This window comes from Lampris incognitus, chromosome 1 (genome assembly GCF_029633865.1).
Source record: "Lampris incognitus isolate fLamInc1 chromosome 1, fLamInc1.hap2, whole genome shotgun sequence".
NCBI lineage: Eukaryota > Metazoa > Chordata > Actinopteri > Lampriformes > Lampridae > Lampris > Lampris incognitus.
The window spans coordinates 140,535,859-140,556,998 of record NC_079211.1 but is presented as its reverse complement, the minus strand read 5'-3'; the positions used below and the strand labels follow the sequence as shown (position 1 = coordinate 140,556,998).

General features: G+C 46.6%; 1 protein-coding gene across 1 annotated transcript in view; it reads right to left on the bottom strand.

Annotated features, from left to right (window-relative positions):
- Positions 1-21,140, bottom strand: part of rorb (RAR-related orphan receptor B) — an 83,790-nt gene that overhangs the window by 50,211 nt on the left and 12,439 nt on the right. Inside the window, exon 3 of the mRNA XM_056279972.1 lies at positions 8,091-8,420. Within this exon, the coding sequence (XP_056135947.1) occupies positions 8,091-8,420 (330 nt within the window). The remainder of the gene's footprint in view (positions 1-8,090; positions 8,421-21,140) is intronic.

The following is a 21,140-nucleotide window of genomic DNA, read 5'->3' as shown; positions in this document are numbered from 1 at the left end:
CAAGTTTTGTGTTCACTAAGTGAAGATGGGTCACTCGTTCTCAATTTCTAATTTATTATGGTCGTGTGTGTTTGTGTGTGTGTGTGTGTGTGTGTGTGTGTGTGTGTGTGTGTGTGTGTTGATTGAGCCACAGTAATGATGCCTGAGCTTTTGTTTTGTTTTTAGCTTACCAGTTTAATGTTGACATGATGGGAATGGAAGAGTTTTATACTGTGATGTAAATAAAAGTTATTTTGAAAGTCAAACTCTGTCTGTCTGTCTGTCTGTCTGTCTGTCTGTCTCTCTCTCTCTCTTTATACAACCAAACACCACGAGAAGTCAGACTGCCGTAAAAACACACACACACACACACACACACACACACACACACACACACACACACACACACACACACACACACACACACACACACACACACACACTAAACAGGGTTGTTAATGTGTCAGATGACGTTAGCGTGGTGTGGGCAGATTGAAAGGAGCAGGAGGACACCCTACAGTGACCTCACAGTGATGCCCCATGGCTGCTCTGCCTGGGAAAGAGCAAGAGACACCACACACACACATACACACACACACACACACACACACACACACACACACACACACACACACACACACACACAATGGACTGTTTGGTGCATGCCCGGTCCAGGCTGCACAGCATATGTTAACATGTTCAGCATTTAACACATACTAAAAATATCGGTCAGAAAAGCTCACACCAGCCCGGCACACTCGCTTAGAGACGTCTGCAAGCTGGCGCTGCTGCGACAGCGTCCCGTCACGTGTGCGTCGCGCGCCCCCCTCTCTCACTCTCACCTTCTCCCTGAAAGTGTGATCTTTCCTCCTAGCATCTCTTACACAATGACAATGTATGTATGGAATGTCTGTCCTTGTTCAGCACCATCTCTCACTCCCCCCCCCCCCAGCCTCCTCTCTTGTGCATTATCATCGCCTCTCCATCCCTTTGTCTCGATGCCTAGTGCGTGGTGTGCATCGTGTACTGATCGCAAGATTGCAACCTTTCATTTTCACCTTGATTAAGAAATTCCCTGTTACCCGGTGAACAGTGTGACCATCAACCTATTCACCCGACTCTCTCTCTCTCTCTCTCTCTCTCTCTCTCTCTCTCTCTCTCTCTCTCTCTCTCTCTCTCTCTCTCTCCTCTCTCTCTCTCTTTCTCTCTCTCTCGCTCTCATACATTTCTCTCCATCCACCACTGCACAGTCTTTCGTTTCTCTCACTCTCCAGCTCTTCACCATTGTTACCCCCCTCTCTCTCTTCCCTCTTCCCTGACCTCCGCTCCTCCCCACTTCTTTCTGTCCGTGTTCTCCGTCTGTTACTTTCCCTACCTCTCCCGGTATGCCTCCAAAACACATGCTTTTACCCTCCTTCCCTCTGCCCTTCTTTGACACAGTATCTCTCGCTCTGTCTCTGTCTCTCTCTCTCGTCACCATTTCTCATTCCTTGGTATTCCCCCCCAGTAGAGGCGAGCTGGTTTTCCGTCAGCATGGCAGGGCACGAGTGGCGTCTCAGCAGGGTCTCAGTGGAGACCAGGGGTTGTACAGTTTCTAATTGCTGTGTGCCACAGAGGCCTGGGGAACCAATCAAAATGGCCAATCTCTAAAGACGAGCCGAAACTAATTTGTTAGCGATACCCCCATCCTCTCTCTCTCTCTCTCTCTCTCTCTCTCTCTCTCTCTCTCTCTCTCTCTCTCTCTCTCTCTCTCTCTCTCTCTCTCTCTCTCTCTCTCTCTCTCTCTCTCTCTCTCTCTCTCGCCCTCTCCCCGCGGTATACAGGAGTTCATTTCTGTGCCAGCCTGGTCATGACCTCGCTCTTCCTCACTTTTCTCTTGTCTTTCTTTCTATTTTGTACTTTTTTTCCTCTCTCACCCTTTTTTCCCCTCTCCGTCAACCTCTCTGGGAGCTCGCCGTTCATTCCTCTCCGGTCGTGACCTGACCCGAGTGACGCCGTGACGAGAGGCTGGCAGGGCAGAGCGCTGGCACCCGTGCAGCCCTTCAAAGCCCTCTCTCCACCCCCCCACCCCCCCAAATGTGTTTTCTTAACATATATTTACTCACTATGTCCCTCAAAATGTCACTCTGTGTGTGTGTGTGTGTGTGTGTGTGTGTGTGTGTGTGTGTGTGTGTGTGTGCGCACACACGTGTGTGTGTGTCTGACGGTGCAAAAGACACACCTCAGGGAGCGTGAGAGCGGAGCAGCTGTGGTCAGAGAGAGAACACACACGTTAGCTTTGGGTTTCATCCTTGGCTTGTTCAGCAGGGAATCTGGCAGCCTGCTGATTGTGTGTGTTTGTGTGTGTGTGTGTGTGTGTGTGCACGCACACATGCGTGGTTGTGCGTGGTTGTGGGTGTGTGGGTGTCCTGTCCTATTACAGCTCATACCTTTTCTTTGTCGCTGTGTGTCCCTCTGAGCTCTCTCTCTCTCACTGCTCTTCTCTCAAGATCCACAACTTCAAAAGGCTACTTTAAAAAGTGTCTGTTTCACACAGTTAACAAAGGCACTGCTGAGAAAACACATGGACATGGCACACACACACACACACACACACACACACACACACACACACACACACACACACACACACACACACACACACCCACGCGCACACCTCCTGGCACCATAAACCGCTTTCTGTGAGAACACACCTACTACAGTATCTCCACAATACACAAAGCTCCCAGAGAAACAAAAATACCTCTGCTTAATATAGTTTTATATAGCTTAATATAGTCTGGGAGAAGGGGAGAAACTTTATTTTAACGCAACACCTCATCATCCGCCGCTGCAGGTACAGTTAACAACAGATACATATATGTAAATGTACATTATCTGGGTGGCCACACACACACATGCATGAAAGTGCCATATTACAGTACGGCTGTTTCTGCAGCGATGTGTTTGATAGTTGGAGTGGTAGAAAAGTGAGGAAGCTAGGCAAACACAGTTGCAGGTCCAACTGATGCAACCTCAGAGCAACTCCGCACCAAACGCTTTCTAAGGAGGTCACAGTCACACCCAGATAACGTCTAATCAGGCTGGTTTGTCACACAGCACCCTTCTTGATGTACCGCATGTTGGGAGTTCGACTGAAAGTGATGGGTAAGCCGATAAGCTGGCCCGTAAGATGCCGACAGCCGCGCGGATCGTCGTCCCACATCGCAGGAAGTACGTCATCGGCGCTACCGGTGATGGCGGCGGCCGTGGTTGTATTTGGAAGGCATTAGAATGCTTTTCCTCGCCACTAATTTGATCATGGTAGCCTATATTAATGACTTACATGAGCGATATCAGTTTAAAGTACTACTTTTAATCAGCTGTCACCTTGGGAGGGAGCGTTCCATTTTGAGAGGACTAATTGGATTTTGAAATATATATTTAAATCAAAATATATATAGATATATATATATCGAACCAAAAAAAATCTAATTAGATCTTCATCATACGTGAAGGCATGGTATGATGAGGAGTACTCTTACTTATGAGCATGTGTGGGTACTCCCTGACCGCCCCCCCCCCCCACAACCTCTCTTCTATCTCCACCTCTTTCTTCACTCTCCCTCTTTCTCAGGAAAAAGAAGCATATTCCTTCTCTCTTATATATCTTAGTTCCGTTATTATCCTGTTATCCTCTTTCGGTGTTGTATTCTGTAAATTGTGTTTTAATTCTGTACACACTACACTGTAAATAAAAACTTGTTATTACGGTAAAAGACGGGCAGCTGTGGTTGCCAGAGCTTTTACCGTAATAACTACGGTGGAACTTTTTCTACTATTACGGTAAAAGGATCGTAGTTGATTTTAGAGTAAAAAACTGACAGCTGTGGTTGCCAGAACTTTACCGTAAAAAATACGGTATAACGTTTTCTACTACTATACCATATTATACTTTGTAATATATAGTTATGATACTATACCATATTATTAATGTAGCGAATTCAGGGGGCAGCCGGGACTCCGCCGCATCCGGAAATCGAACCCGGATAGCACACAGTGGGCGATTGCGCTAACCAGTCAACTAAATGGTCCGACCCGTTATCCAAGGGCTGGTGAGTCTAGTCATCCATGGTTGTTACAATACCCTCCCTCCTTCGGGGCTTCAGCATATCAGCTCCCTCACGCCTCTGGGTACACGCGCTTCCGAAGGCCTCGCGGTCTCACCATCCCACTTCTGACACCAATTCAGGGGACAGTTGGGAACCGCCGCTGCAGCCGGGAATCAAACCCGGATAGTCCGCACCATGGGCGACTGCGCTAGTTGACTGGTTAGCACTGTTATCAGCACTATAGTTGGTACTTTTAACAGTGACAAAATGTATTTTTAACAAAAAATAAATGCAAAAACTACATTGTTGGCTGTTATATATATTGTGGTATCTTTCTGTTATAAAAACAATGCAAGGGTGCTTAATGGTGGAGTAATGCATTTTTTTTCCAGAAAAGAAATGCAAAAATGATTGTTTTGGTTGATATATATGTATTTAGGGTGTCACACTGAGACAGAAACTGTATTCGACCTATTTAGAGTTCACGGTCTTTTACCGTCATAGTTTGACAGTTTTTCACCGTAAAATCTACAGACATTTTTTTTACAGTGTACATCCATTGCACGTCTGTCCGTCTTGAGAGATCCCTCCTCCTTTTTTTTAGGGAGTTGCTCCTTATCCGATGTGAGGGTCTAGGGACAGGATGTTGTGTTGCTGTGAAGCCCCCTGAGGCTAATTTGTAATTTGTGGTATTGGGCTATACAAATGAAAGTGGCTTGGCTCTCCTCCTCCCTCTGTAATTTCAGTGATTTGAAAAGACAACTGAGATGGCAGGTTTAAAAACAACGTTTTACAACGTTAAAGGGTAATTCTGTTTTTTGTTTTTTTTTCATCCTGGGTCTTATTTTTGTGCAAAACATTGATGATATCAGTTTACTCACTGGCGTCATTATAGATGTCTCAATGGCGTCTCGTGGGACCGTGGAACACAATTCTTAAACCTGTCTATAAAAAAAACCCTCGTGTCTCGGTCTAACTGAGACACGAGGGTTTTTTTTAACCCTTAGATAATGACTGATACCGTAATTTCCCATTATCTATGACATGTCAGTTGTGCTGGCCGTGTATCACTACCACCTACCTTAAGTGTAGGTTGGTCTTTCCTACAAGTTGAACAAGGAAGTAGCTCAGCAATGCAATAGACCATTGTTAATAATATTGGACGTTTTAGGTAATAACTTGTAACTTTTTATTTTCGTTTACACTTCCAAATACGTGGTTTAGATGGGTTAAATCGGACTTGCCGAGACCTGCCTGTCGATTGTATTCTGTGGCCGTGTACGATGGTCCAGCGATGGCCCACAGAGTCCACAGAGCTCCGCAGTGAAGCCAGTGAGTAAAACGATTTCATAACTGAGATACACGATGACAAAAACTACAAAAATGAGACCCAGGTTGTAAAAAAAAAAAAAGAAGACATAATTATCATTTAAGGTTTACAGCAATAGTTTGTCTGTTACGATCAGTAGAGGTGGGCCCAAACAAACACAGACAATAGAACTGAATAATTTAAAAGTTTATTGTAGGAATAAACGGGGAGGGGGGCGAAAGTGGAGAGACCATGACGGAGGGCAGAGCTGGACTGAGCTGAATGGTGTATGGCAAAGCTGAGCTGAGCTGGACAGACGGACGAGGAAGTGAGTGTGGCTGGCAGAGACTTTCTGCTTCCGGTGTGGGGAGATGGCAGCGCGGATTCACGTTTGTGGCGGCCTCACCCAGCAGCGTCCATGCAGTGTATTTGTCCACATCTGCGTCTAAGATTTGTCTTCGTATGATGGTTGGGAGAGCTTGGTCTGCTGCATCCTGTGGGCCCAGTGACCACGGCACTGTCCAGAGCTGCGCCCGAAGAAGTAACACTAAGGGTCGTCTGACAGGACGTAGAAGCGGAGCAGGCTAAGCTAACTGCTAGCCCGTGCGGATCGGCAGTTCTGATAACACCGAGGGCGGTCTGGCGGCGGCCTCGCCTAGCGTTGACTGTGTTGTTTTTGGTGTAGTCATGTGGTGTGCGGGGAGGTGTGTCGATGGTGTCTGGCTGGGAGAGCTGGCGTTGGATCGGCTGAGGGAGCCTGGTCTAATGCGTCCGGTGGGCCCAAGGACCATGGGGCCGGCCTGAAGCTGTGCCCGAAGAGGAAATACCGAGGGAGCACTGACAGGATGGCGGGGCAGGCGAAGATAACTGCTAGTCCATGCAGACCGGCGGTTCCGACAGTCATCCTGGCTGGCGTTCATTCCCTTGGACAGTGATTTTATCTTTATTTTTTTGTTTAGTTTGGATATATGTGTTAGTTTGGATATTATGTTAGTTTGGATATGTGTGTTCTTTTAGTTCTTGTAGTTTTTGGACATGTGTTTTTGTCGTTGTGTTGCACTGCTGTGGGCTGAGGGAAACAATATTTCGTTTCACTTCATGTACTTGCGTACATGAGATGAAATGACAAATGAAGTATTCCTGATTCCAGAGGATAAGAGAGCAGGCAGGCAAGAGAAACCAAGAGTAGTGATCCTGGAAGCACAAGGAGACACGATAAATACAGGTAACGCAAACAACACGAGGAATAACTCTGAATATACAATTGCAGAGTGGCCGAGAACGAGAGACTACCACAGTGGTTGAAACAACGATCTGGTGATGAATGGATGCATGGGTGTAAATTTGGTTTGATAAGTGGGGGGGGGGGGCAAAATAAAAGATTTTGCCATTTGAATCCCAATTCCTGCCTTTCTACATACATTTAGGGACTACAGTAACCAATACAATAGCCAAGAAATAGTAGTTAAGCAGAGGTGGGTAGGTAACACGTTACATTTACTACATTTACTTACATTTACTTGAGAAATTTTTAAAAATGAATTTTACTTCTAAGAGTAGTTGTTTCGTGGAATACTTTTTACTCCTACTCAAGTACATTTGCGATAAAATATAGTATGTACTTCCACTCGGTTACATTTGGCTTCACACTTTTTGCTACTTTTATTGATACATTTAGCTATAAATAACGTTTATATTCAACTGAACTCACAAACGCGACAGCGACTGTCTGAGTGCGTGAGATAGAATAGTCTAGCCAATCATAGCACTGCAGAGGGGGACGGGGGTGTGGCCCTACCCCCTCCACCACCCCCCGTCAACTGACTACAGTTCAAGTCAAGATCATGGCAGAAGATGAAAAGCTTCTCTCTTTCAGAAAATGCACATCCGTGGCCCACATCCAGACCCTTTTTGCTTTTCAAATGACAATTCAATTCAGTTCAATTCAATTCAATTTATTGTCATTTAAAACGATGTGTTGGCACATGTTAAAAACGAAATGAGGGCTGTGGTTTCGCCAATCAGTGCAAGACAGATATAGACAAACAATGCAAAAATAGTATAAGATATATACAGATGAAGACTAAAAGCTAAAGTAAGTAAGTAAAGAGAAAAAGAAAAGGAGCACGAGTATAAACCTATTTACAGACATTCAATGGGTAGCCAGGTTCAGGTGGGTAACCGCTTGACAAGGAGCAATAGTCATATTATGCGCTGCCTACTTCGTCAGCCCTAAACGGTGGGAGTCTCAACCTTCAAGAATTCCACATTGAGTCTGAGAAAAGATGTGATGTCAGTAGGCTACTCATGATGGCAATGCTAGCTAGCTGAAGTTAGCCTACCCACTAAGTTGACTAGAATGAGGGAGGGTCTTTCTGCTCGAGTTAATCCAAACCCATCTCTTAACCTAGCAGCATATACTTCAGGGTTGAAAATCCATTGACGACGGACCGTTGTATACAACAGTTTTCACATTGCTAACCACTACACTGGCGTTGGAGCTGAATTGGCTCTCACTTTGTGCTGCGGGGCCAGTGTTACACCATATTTGATGACCCATCAGATTCTGTGACCTGCGCTGTTAGTTAGGTTGCTGTTACCTAGTCGACTACTCTTTCTTTCTTTTTGAAGGACTCATTTGTTTAATGTTTTGCACTTTCACACTGACATAATAAATTGTATCCTACATCCAAGACCTGTGTATCACTGACCTGGACCTGCTGACCCGCTGGGGAGCCTGTGTTAACGAGGCAACCATCACCCTCAGCATGAAGACTTTGGCACTCCGGTCCGGCTGGGCGAGGAGCGGGATCAGGGACCGGCGAGCCAATCACTGAGCAGCCACCGTTCAGCAGGCTCAGAGCCCCAGTGCGGCATTGGAGTGCCACTGCTGCCAGCGGCAGGAGGAACGGGTCCAGGTGACTCCGGCGGTGGCAGCCGTCCAGACTGCCAGCAACAAGGAGAGGTTGTTCTTGTTGACCATGCAGAAACTTAGGCAGCAGCAGGAGGCAGATGTGATCCTGGCGCTGGTTAGGGGCTGGCTGGAGATGGGGCGGCGCCCCCACAGGTGTCAGCGCTGGGGCCCGAGGTAAAGGCCTACCAGTTCTAGGTTAGGTACTGGCACCAACACTGGCACCACATTGATGGAAAAAGGCTAAGAGAAACACAAAGGAAACAACTGGAGACATGACTGGGCAGTGACATTGTCGTGTTTACCTTACTTCGGTGGTTTGAAAAGAAAACCCTCCGAGGCATCTATAGTGAGAAACTCTTTTACTTGTCATTGTGACTCCCTTCGTCCTTTCTCTCTCTTGACCCTTGAGCGGTAGCCTCAATTCCTGAAGTTCAGTGGTCAAGGGTCTCCACAGAAATCACCAGAGGTCAAGGCTGGCATCATAGTTCTCCTTTCAGGTCAAGGCTGCAACAAAGGCCAGAAAACCAGTTTGTCTTTACACCGGCAATCTAAAAAAAAAAAAAAAAAAAAAAAAAAACCTGTTTAAAAAAAAAACTGTAAAAATGGCAAGATTTGGCCTTTTTGTTGTTTAAACCAACAATTTCCTCTCATCACCTGTTCTGACATCTTCCGGAAATAGTAGCAGTTCATATTTTTTCAACATTAACTAACATTAATTGTACACAAGTTTTTGTTATGTAGCAGGGAAACATTTTTTTTAACTTTGTTAAAAGAAACGCTCAACGGTAGGGAAAGTGCTCAACAAACAAGGAGCAAAATAATCCAGTGAGTCAAGTAAATTCTTTATGAGACAGTACAAGCCTATTCCATGCCATAAGCAATCATCAGCTGTCAATGAAGCTACTTTATTATGTGTGTGTGTGTGTGTGTGTGTGTGTGTGTGTGTGTGTGTGTGTGTGTGTGTGTGTGTGTGTGTGTATATACATATATATCAACACGGATACAGGAAAAAAGATTTGAATACATTGCAGTACAGGCCTGTTTCGTGCGTCTCACACTCATCAGCAGCTAATGTGTTTCAACATGAGTGCTTGGCAGAGAAGTATTTTATTATTTGCAGACCTGCTATGTCCACCTTGAATAATAGAAACGAATTGGCCACCAGTTGTAGACACCGAAAAAAAATCTCCTTTGTAACTATAAGTAAAACGTCTTTATCATTCTCCCCCCCCCATTAGATGATGTGCGAGACACATGAGACAGGCCTGTACTGCAATGTATTAAAATCTTTTTTCCTGTATTCGTGTTCATATATATATATAAATATAAAATCCAGTGTGTCAAGTGAATTCTTTATGAGACCGTACAAGCCTATTCCATGCTATAAGCGATCATCAGCTTTCAGTCAAGCTGCAGGGAAAGAACATACCATTTACTGCCTCCTCATGCACATCACGTGCACAACGTCCAATGGGGAAGTGAGAGGTGCGACGTTCAAAAATTCAAAAACACGTGATCACTAATGGTCCAATGTGTGTGTGTGTGTGGGGGGGGGTTTGATATTTGTCTATTGGCATGATTTATTTATAATTATAAAATAGATGTTATGTCTGCAACTGTTGGCCAATTCATTACTGTTATTCAATGTGGACATGTCTGGTCTGCAAATGATAAAATGTTTTTCAGTTTTATATATATATATATATATATATATAACTTTGTTAAAAGAAACACTCGGTAGGGAAAGTGCTCAACAAATAAAGAGCAAAATAATCCCTCTCCCATGTAGCTTTATTGACAGCTGATGATTGCTTATGGCATGAAACAGGCTTGTACTGTCTCATAAAGAATTTACTTGACTCACTGGATTTTATATATATATATATATATATATATATATATATATATAGCGTTTTTTTCCCCCGGAAACCGTCAATGGTGTCGATAAAAGTGCTTAACAAATGAGGAGCAGAATATCAATATACTAAATATAGGAAAAAAAACTCCGCTCCTAATTTGTTGAGCACTTTTACTAACACCATTGACGGTTTCCAAAAAAAAACAAAAACGCTATTTCTGCTCCCTGCTATGTATTAGAAGTCCCCCCCCCACATCTATCTTTATATATATATATATATATATATATATATATATATATATATATAGAGAGAGAGAGAGAGAGAGAGAGAGAGAGAGAGAGAGAGATACATATACATATACAAATATATATAAATAATGTTGCCCCTCATATACATCAGCTTGCTAAATAATCCCTGTATAAAACAACTACGATGTTGTTGCCTTTTGCCTGCTGCAGCCTGCAGAATGGCTGCTCAGAGGAGATTAGTCCTGACAAGTGAACTTCAGCTGGTAATAAAAATGCTTTTTTATCTGCAAAGCAAACATTAGAGCCACAGACCAGAATGAATACCTAACTCTTGAATTACCATAAGAATGGCTCAGCTGAGTGCGCCCGTAATGCTAAACTAACATTGTGGAGCACACATATATGCACACACACACACACACACACACACTCGCTCATACATACAAACACACATATGCACAGACTCACACACATGCACACAGAAAACAAACATGCATGCAGACACACACCAGTCACGCTAATGAGTATAGTTTCACTGTTAGAGAATGTTGTCCTATTAGAGAAGGCGACGGCGGCAGCGTCACCGTGACGATGAACAGGAGGAATGTCGAGAAGCAGACAATATTGTTCTGCAGCGTCCATCCGACACCCCCACGGTCACCAACCCCCTAAATTTGTCACCCCCGCAGACCTCTTCCCAGACTCCCACCGTCGCCGTTCACCTCGTATTTCTCATGCAGGGCCAGCAGGGCCTCGGTCTCCGGTTCAGAGGCTGAGGGTGTTTTGCTCTGCTGTCACTTTGTGGACCTCTGCAGCACACTCGGACCCCTTCCTCCTGCATTTGGAAGGTGCTGAGCTCCACCCCGACACACCCTGTTCAGAAACACCCCTGAAGTTTCACCCAATGAATCCAGGCCCGACTCAGCCCTTCTCTCCACACTCAGGCAAGATCACAAATGGCATGTACTCTCACAGCCACCACCCCCCCGTCCCCATCATCCTGCAAGCCACCCACCCCCTCTCCAAATGCTCCCAAAGCCCCATGGGTCTGGGACCCCCCGACCTCAAACCCAGAGGGAACCCCAAACCATACAGCTCTTTTTTTTCTTTTTTCTTTTTTTTTTTGCCCAATAATTTCAGACCCCGCCTCCCCACCGAAGCCACAGGAACACGGGCCCTGGCTGACCACAGACAAGGCAGAGGCGGCAGGGTGCAAGGAAGCAGGCCGTTGGTTCCCAGGACCGCTGCGCACTTGTCATGTAAATGAAGAAGTCACAACCAATTAGAGTAATTGCAGCGCATCGCTCCGTCTTCACCACTGCTGGTGAGCCGAGGAGGGGCGGGGGAGAGGGAGGGAGAGAGAGAGAGAGAGAGAGAGAGAGAGAGAGAGAGAGAGAGGTGAGAGGGAGGAGGACGGGGAGCGGGTGGAGTGGAATAACGGAGGAATGAAGAGGAGGAAGGAGAGGGAGGGAGGGTGAGACAAGGCGACAGAACGGGAGATAGAGGAGGGAGTTGGTAGCGGTGGAGAAGAGAGTCTGAGTTAGGGCGGGGAAAAGGGGACAGACAGGAGAGAGGGAAGAGAGAGAGGGGGGGGGAAGGGGGGGTTTAAAAATGGTCAAGGAAAAAGGTAAAGATCAGGATTGCAAAGGGAGGGGGAAATGGCTGCGGGGAGGGAGAGATGAGGACGGAGGCGAGGGAGAAGACGGCCGGAATCTCAAGCTCGCCGTGTTTCCGGTTGATGCCATTCTGTGCGTTCGTTAAGATTTCTGCTTTTTTTTTTTGTAACTTTGTGTAATTATTGTGTACTTGTTTGCAAAAAACATTTACATATGCACATAAACACAGAACTAAATAAATACAGTCCAGAAAAAGCATAGCGCTGTGATGTTTGTTGTAAGTACTTAAGAAAGTAACAATGCTTGAGTGTGGGTCTGATACTGTGTGTGTGTGTGTGTGTGTGTGAGTGTGTGTGCATGCATGTGTGTGTGTGCGTGTGAGTGTAAGAGTGTGTGTATATGTGTGAGAGAAGATGAGTGGGTGCATCACAGCAGGTGGTCGGTGCTAATGGAACCCCCTCTGGCCTAACAAGAGTAGGAGGTGATTTGTGTGTGTGCGTGTGTGCGTGCGTGTGTGCATGTGTGTGCGTGTGTGTGTGTGTGTGTGTGTGCGCTGAAGGCAGCGATGTGTCTTTGCAGGCAGAGCTAGCACAGAAACACAGAGGTGAACTGAGAGGGAAGCTATAAGTGTCCCAGACAGAAGAAAAAAAAACACACACACAAACACAGTTTGTTGTGTTGTTACAAAACAAATCTTGTCGTTACACAAATAAGCGAGCGCAAGAACCGGAGAAGTTATTCACTGGCATGAAAAGGAGGGTTTTGGAGGAGAGGGATTGTGAGGAGAAAACAAAAAAAGATAAGAAATGAGGGAAGGGGTAGAAAAAACAGATGCGGGAGGGGGGGGAGACTTACAAAGAGACGGAGACGGACTGAAAGAGCGCTGCTGCGCCTCGAGGCGTCAATCTCAGCCGCCACGGTTGGTCAGCGTGCGGTGTAAGGCCTCTTATTCCCTCTCTTCATCTGCCCCATCCATCCATCCATCCATCCATCCATTCATTCGTCCATCCATCCATCCATTCATTTGTCCATCCATCCATCCATCCATCCATCCATCCAATCATTCATCCATCCATCCATATATCCATCCATCCATCCAATCATCCATCCATCCATTCATTTGTCCATCCATCCATCCATCCATCCATATATCCATCCATCCAATCATCCATCCATCCATTCATTCGTCCATCCATCCATACATTCATTCATCCATACATCCATCCATCCATCCATACATCAGAGCTCTCTGTCTGTGGGATTTGGCATAAAGCCTCAGAGCCTGAGGCAACCTATACAGCTTACACAAATATAGTAGCATGGGTACTAAAGTGGCAGTGCGTGTATGTGTGTGTGTGTGTGTGTGTGTGTGTGTGTGTGGGAGATGGAGAGACAGCGAGCGAGAGAGTGTGTGTGCGTATGAAGAAAACCCACTTGTAATGTTTGCTCAGATCCCCAGAGGTCTAGACGGCTCTGCTAGGAGAACGCCGGCTCTTTTGCGCCCCCCCCCCCCCCACGTCCAGGAACGTATACTTTAAGACACATTCACAGTTGCTACTCAACCAAATCACATTCACACAAAGCAGTGAGGCCGCTCTTTGATGGTTTTGCAGCACGAACCCGGAAACGGCTTCCGACGGCTGCTCGACTCCGGGGTAACTGTTAATCACTAATTCATTACCCATCTCCACACCATGGCAAGACCAGCGTTTAAGACTGGAGATCTTTTATGGCAGCTGTAGTTCATATGATCAGGGAATTATTTGTGAAATAGATGTGATGCATACGTCTACACACACACACACACACACACTCACACACACACACATGCACATTCCTGCACATGTAGACACACACGTGCACAGATGCACATACAGTGTGTGTGGTAAGTCTCCATCCATTACTTTTTAATACTGTGTGAACACTCCCGCACAGCACTTCCTGGTCCTGGATGTGCATGAACACTGCATGTACTGTAGCTCATCTTATGAGTGTGTGTGTGTGTGTGTGTGTGTGTGTGTGTGTGTGTGTGTGTGTGTGTGAGTGTGTGTGTGTGTGTGTGTGTGTGTGAGAGAGAGAGAGACAGAGAGCGAGACAGACAGACAGAGAGAGAGGGAGAGACTGAGAGACAGACAGAGAGAGAGAGAGAGAGTGAGAGAGAGGCGGGCTCAGTGACCACAGTCTAGCCATTGAAAAGGGGAGACATCAACAGACGTGGTTGCCGAAAGAGCATCGAACATGTGGTCAGTGCATGACAGATGAAGTGGAGACAGAGGGGCACTTCCTCCTCAAATGTGAAAATTTTGATAAACAGCGACGGGCTTTTGTCCAGGAGCTGGAACATGTGATTCCAGAGTAGCAGGAAATGGACGACGCAGAACCAGCTGCTGGTGGTCTTGGGAGGGGGGCAAGCGGCGAGCATTGCAGCAAGATTTATATTTTCCTGCCACAACCTGAGAGACGGTGGGTGACGGCATCTATTTCTACTGTTGTTGTTGGATATCATAATTGTTGTTGTTGCTGTTATTATAATCATTGTTGTGTTATGCTGTTGTTTTACATGCTGTGGCAGTATGTACACAAACGTATGTCATGCCAATAAAGCACATATTGAATTGAATTGAATTGAATTGAGAGAGAGAGCGAGAGAGACACACAGACAGAGAGAGAGAGACAGAGAGAGAGAGAGAGAACAAGCGAGACAGAGAGAGAGAGAGAGAGAACAAGTGAGACAGAGAGAGAGACAGAGAGAGAGAGAGAACAAGTGAGACAGAGAGAGAGACAGAGAGAGAGAGAGAGAGAGAGAGAGAGAGAGAGAGAACAAGCGAGAGAGAGAGAGACAGAGAGCGAGAGAGACACACAGACGGAGAGAGAGAGACAGAGAGAAGGAGAGAGAGAGAGAGAGAGAGAACAAGCAAGACAGAGAGAGAGAACAAGCGAGACAGAGAGAGAGACAGAGAACAAGCGAGACAGAGAGACAGAGAGACAGAGAACAAGAGAGACAGAGAACAAGCGAGACAGAGAACAAGCGAGACAGAGAGACAGAGAACAAGTGAGACAGAGAACAAGCGAGACAGAGAGACAGAGAACAAGCGAGACAGAGAGACAGAGAGACAGAACAAGTGAGACAGAGAGACAGAGAGACAGAGAACAAGCGAGACAGAGAGACAGAGAACAAGCGAGACAGAGAGACAGAGAGACAGAGAGACAGAGAACAAGCGAGACAGAGAGAGAGAGAACAAGCGAGACAGAGAGAGAGAGAGAGAGAGAGAGAGAGAGAGAGAGAGAGAGAGAACAAGCGAGACAGAGAGAGAGAGAGAGAACAAGCGAGACAGAGAGAGAGAGAGACAGAGAACAAGCGAGACAGAGAGACAGAGAGACAGAGAACAAGCGAGACAGAGAGACAGAGAACAAGCGAGACAGAGAGACAGAGAACAAGCGAGACAGAGAGACAGAGAGACAGAGAACAAGCGAGACAGAGAGAGAGAGAACAAGCGAGACAGAGAGACAGAGAACAAGCGAGACAGAGAGACAGAGAACAAGCGAGACAGAGAGACAGAGAGACAGAGAACAAGCGAGACAGAGAGACAGAGAACAAGCGAGACAGAGAGACAGAGAACAAGCGAGACAGAGAGACAGAGAGACAGAGAACAAGCGAGACAGAGAGACAGAGAACAAGCGAGACAGAGAACAAGCGAGACAGAGAGACAGAGAGACAGAGAACAAGCGAGACAGAGAGACAGAGAACAAGCGAGACAGAGAGACAGAGAACAAGCGAGACAGAGAGACAGAGAGAGAGAGAGAGAGAGACAGAGAGACAGAGAGAGAGAGAACAAGCGAGACAGAGAGACAGAGAACAAGCGAGACAGAGAGAGAGAGAGAGAGAGAGAGAGAGAGAGAGAACAAGCGAGACAGAGAGAGAGAGAGAGAACAAGCGAGACAGAGAGAGAGAGAGAGAGAGAGAGAGATAGAACAAGCGAGACAGAGAGAGAGAGACAGAACAAGCGAGACAGAGAGACAGAGAACAAGCGAGACAGAGACAGAGAGACAGAGAGAGAGAGAGAGAGAGCTTGAGGCCTCTCTCAGGGAGCAAGGAAAATTCAAGATGTCCGCCTCCATTAAGGCCCTGAAACATTCATGCTAGCAAACACAGACTGAGCAAGAGTGGTAGACACAGAGTGCAACAAACACACACACACACACCTGTGAACCAGGAGCAACTGAGGAGGACACACACACACGCACAATTTATCATGGTTATCTACTTGTTCACCAACGTCAGAATAGCGTTACAACGCGCCCTTCCTGCAACCTCGAAGAAAGAACGCTGCAAGCTACAGACCCCGAGAGCCAACGGCGTCCAATTCAACTCTCCTTTCATTTAAAAACCAGCAAACAATCAGTTGTAACCTTTTTTCTTTTTACATTTGGGGACTCAGCTCTGAGGTAGGCTCTTTTGGCCCCTGTGAAGATCTGCGTTTGCGCGGCGAGTTGTTTGGCCCGTGTGTCGTGCAGAACGTGGGCTCAGCACGCCGTGGCCGGGACAGAAGTGTATATGTTTCTCCACCGATGAATTATGAACTCAGTTAGCTCTTTTGTTTATGAATTATTTCTCAGCCGCTTGCCTCCACAGAATCGCTGGGACAAATGCGTTTACATTGTACCCCGTCGCAATACTGCCCTTTATTTTCATCTGTATTTGTTTTTATGTTTTTTTTTTTTTTAGGGGCGACCACCAAACAACATATTTTGGAAACATCCTTTTCATAAGATGGGAACAAATACGCTTTTTTTTCTCTCCCCCTTTTAGCGGCACTTTGTGTTTTTTTTCCTCCGAGGTAAATAAAACAACAGTTGTAGAACAGAGGAGACGGAGAGATAACAGAGATGTGCGACAGCGCTGTCGCACATCTCTGTGGACTTCTGGTCACTACCGAGGAGAGCGATACGTGGGTAAGAAAAGACGAAGCTCTGAGTCGCCGTGATTCACAGAGGACGTGCACGTCAGCTCGCTACCGACTGAACGTTAGAGAGTGCTGAGATAAACGGACTGCATCTATATAGCGCTTTTCTTTTTTTTGTTGACCCCCCCTCCCTTTTTTCTTTCTCTCCAATTGTACCTGGTCAGGTGATATGGTGATGCAGTGGTTAGCACGGTTGCCTCACAACAAGAAGGTCCTGGGTTCGAGCATCGGGGTAGTCCAACCTTGGAGGTCGTCCCGGGTCATCCTCTGTGTGGAGTTTGCATGTTCTCCCCGTGTCTGTGTGGGTTTCCTCCGGGGGCTCCGGTTTCCTCCCACAGTCCAAAGACATGTAGGTCAGGGGAATCAGACTTACTAAATTGTCCCTAGGTGTGAATGTGTGTGTGTGTGTGTGTGTGTGTGTGTGTGTGTGTGTGTGTGTGTGTGTGTGTGTGTGTGTGTGTGTGGGCCGGCCCTGTGATGGCCTGGCGGCCTTGTCCAGGGTGTCTCCCCGCCTGCTGCCCAATGACTACTGGGATAGGCTCCAGCATCCCCGCGACCCTGAGGGCAGGATAAGTGGTTTGGATAATGGATGGATGTATCTGGCCAATCCCCCCACTCTCCGAGCCGTCCCGGTCGCTGCTCCACTCCCTCTGCCGATCCAGGGAGGGCTGCAGACTACCACATGCCTCCTCCCATATATGTGGAGTCGCCAGCCGCTTCTTTTCACCTGACAGTGAGGAGTTTCGCCAGGGGGATGTAGTGCATGGGAGGATCACGCTATTCCCCCCAGTTCCCCCTCCGTCCCGAACAGGCGCCCCGACTGACCAGAGGAGGCGCTCGTGCAGCGACTAGGACACATACCCACATCCAGCGTCCCACCTACAGACACGGCCAATTGTGTCTTCCCCGACCAAGCCGGAGGTAACACAGGGATTCGAACTGGCGATCCCCGTATTGGTAGGCAACGGAATAGACCACTACGCTACCCACACACATATGCTGCTTTTCTAGTCTACTGACCACTCAAAGCACTTTACTGTGTATGCCTCACATTCACCCAGTCACACACATCAGGAGCCGGGGATCAGGAGCCGGGGATCGAACCAGCAACCTTCCGATTACTGGATGACCCGCTCTACCTCCCGAGCCATGCTGCCCCAGGTAAAGATTGACTGGACTGCAAATTAGGATAGTGACAGTCTGTATGGTGGCAGAGTTATCGTCTAAAATGAACGAGTGATGTGAGAAATGGCGGAAAACACCACGGAGTGAGGAGAAAGAGGAGAAAAAAAAACCCAAAACAAAAACAGAGAAGTCATGAATATGGAACGAGTAGTCTGTGTGATTTAAATATTCATGACGTGGCGATTAGTATGTCATAACGGCATTATGAGCCCCCAACAGCCAAAAGACGAGGAAAATGTGGCTTGATTGATCTCATCAGGACATCATCAATAATGGATAACTCCAATCACTGCACAGGGGGCGCACATGCACACGCAAACACACATGCACTGAACCACACAATGCACAACGCACAGACACACAGCTACGACTAAAACAGTTACTTCAACTCGCAGCTAAATCCGACTTGCTCACAGCGTACCGCTACAGCGATACCCTCGCACCGCGATTCACTCCAGTTTCTATCTGACTGAACGTTTCCAGTCTACTCAAAGGTCATGAGGGACACGGTCTACAGCGGTGGCGTTAATACACCAGCTGTGCTTTGACTTGCCCCTACTGCAGATCTGGCAACCGGTCTGATTGTTTTGATGGAAATGAGCCACATGGATTACAGGAACCTTTGGCCTGGAGGTGTCACTGCTGGCGCTGTGCACCATGACGGTAAAGCTGACGCAGGGATGTAGGTCTGAAGGCCGGGAGGTTAACGCTTCCCCTTCACTGACAATTATTGACAACGTTTACACATGGAGCCGAAAAGGCTCTTTACTGACCAATGGGTTGTGCACATAAAGTGCAGCTGAAAAACAATATAGAGGCTAAATAAAACAGCATAGAGGCTAACCAAACAACATAGGGGCTAAATAGCCAAACAATATAGAGGCTAACCAAACAACATAGAGGCTAAATAGCCAAACAATATAGAGGCTAACCAAACAACATTGAGGCTAAATAGCCAAACAACATGGGTCCAACGGCAAAAATCCACTATTCAGAAAAACGAGATTAAATTTTTCAACTGCAAAATACATAAAAGCAGACTGGTCTTCATACCCATTGAACAGATGAACAGGCATGTATTTATATACATAACATACTGTAACTCGCAGGTTGCCTGTTTATCTGTTTCACTATTAAGTGATAAAGTATGGTCTTAGCAATGGCATGCTCGATGGAAGGTTAGTGCTCCCCTCATCCTCCCCTCATCCTCCCTTCCCCCATCGCCCACAGAGAAAATCCAGCCGGCACGTTGTGTGGAAGCCCCAAGCTGGCAATGTGTGTGTCTGCAAGAGAAAGCGTGTGTGTGTGTGTGTTGAAGGTAGTGATGTATCTTGTATGATGTGTTTCTGCAGAGCATGTCTTCTGTGTGATTTAAGTGTCTGTGTGTGCGTGTGTGTGTGTGTGTGTCTGTGTGTGCACGTCTGTGTGTGTTATCCTGAATGGGTCCTCCTCATAAAGTGTGCCATTTGTGCACAAAGGTGCCTCGAGTGTCTAGACGAAACTACATGTAAAGCTCATTCAGTTGCTCTTATGAAAACCTCTCCCTTGCTCTTATTCTCCCAGATGGTCCCACTCTTTCACTTACTGTACTATCTCATCCTACCCCCCTGCTCTCCCTGTCTCCCTCTCTGCCTCTCTGAATCAAACTGTAGACCTTGCAGTACTTAGACATTATGAAATTTTCACAAGGGCCTCCCTTGAAACTGCTGTACAGTGTGCCTGCTGGATGGTAAAACAGAAGGTGAGTCATTCTACATACATATGGAGATCTTATACCTCGTAACAGATAGTGAGGGAGTTTGTCTTGATGCATGCTCAATAATCCAGGTAAGGAAATCCCTGAAAGTTGAATTAGTTCACCCAGACAAAAGGTTTAGTGGTAAAACATTTCATCAGTCTCAGCTGACTGCAGATATCCTCAACTTTCTAAACAGCATAGTTGCATAGTTTGGTGGCAGGGTGGCACAGCGGTTAGCGCTGTCGCCTCACAGCAAGAAGGTCCTGGGTTCGAACCCCGGGGTTGTCCAACCTTGGGAGGTCATCCCGGGTCGTCCTCTGTGTGGAGTTTGCATGTTCTCCCTGTGTCTCGGGCTGGGTTTTCTCCGGGTGCTCCGGTTTCCCCCCACCATCAAAAAGACATGCATGATAGGGTTAATACTCCTGTCTGTGCCCTTGACCGAGGCATGGTAAGATGAACTGGAGTTGACCCCGGGTGCTGCACGGTGGCTGCCCACAGCTCCTAGCTACACAGCTAGGATGGGTTAAATGCAGAGCGTAATCTCCCTACGGGGACCATTAAAGTATATCAAAATAAAAATAAAAATATGCAAATTGTCTTGACCATTAATTAGAGTTACAATGGTCTTGTGTACTATTCATAGAGGACTGGGGAATAGCTGCAATCACAGCATTGTAAGATGGTGAAAGAAAGATGCTGAAGCAATGGAGGTAGTCTCTATTAAATTACAGGACGACCCCACCCTTAGCAATAGGACCACCCTTAAAACTGACCAAGAGTGTCTGCTCCGAAGCTGTGTCTTCAGTCCATGTACTTCACATACAGGGGGCAGTACTATAGGCAAAGCATGGGTGTGCTATGGGTTCCCCAGTCTCACCTGTAATGGCCAATTTGTATATGGAGGAAGTGGAAAAGAGGGTTCTGATGTCCTATCCAGGGACACCACCTAGCCATTGGTTCAGATTTTGGACGACACCTGGGTTAAAATTCAATCTCAGGACGTGCCACATTAACTCTGTGGACAACCACATCAAGTTCACCAGGGAGGATGTGAAAAATGGCAGGTTAGCCTTGTTAGACTGTGATATTACAATTGGTGATGTGAGACATTTGATTGTTGATGTTTACCGTAAACCAACACATATTGATCAGTATTTAAGGTTTGACTCTCATCATCCACTGGAGCACAAACTAGGAGTCACCAGGACCCCGAGCTGACAACGTCTCCACCAACACA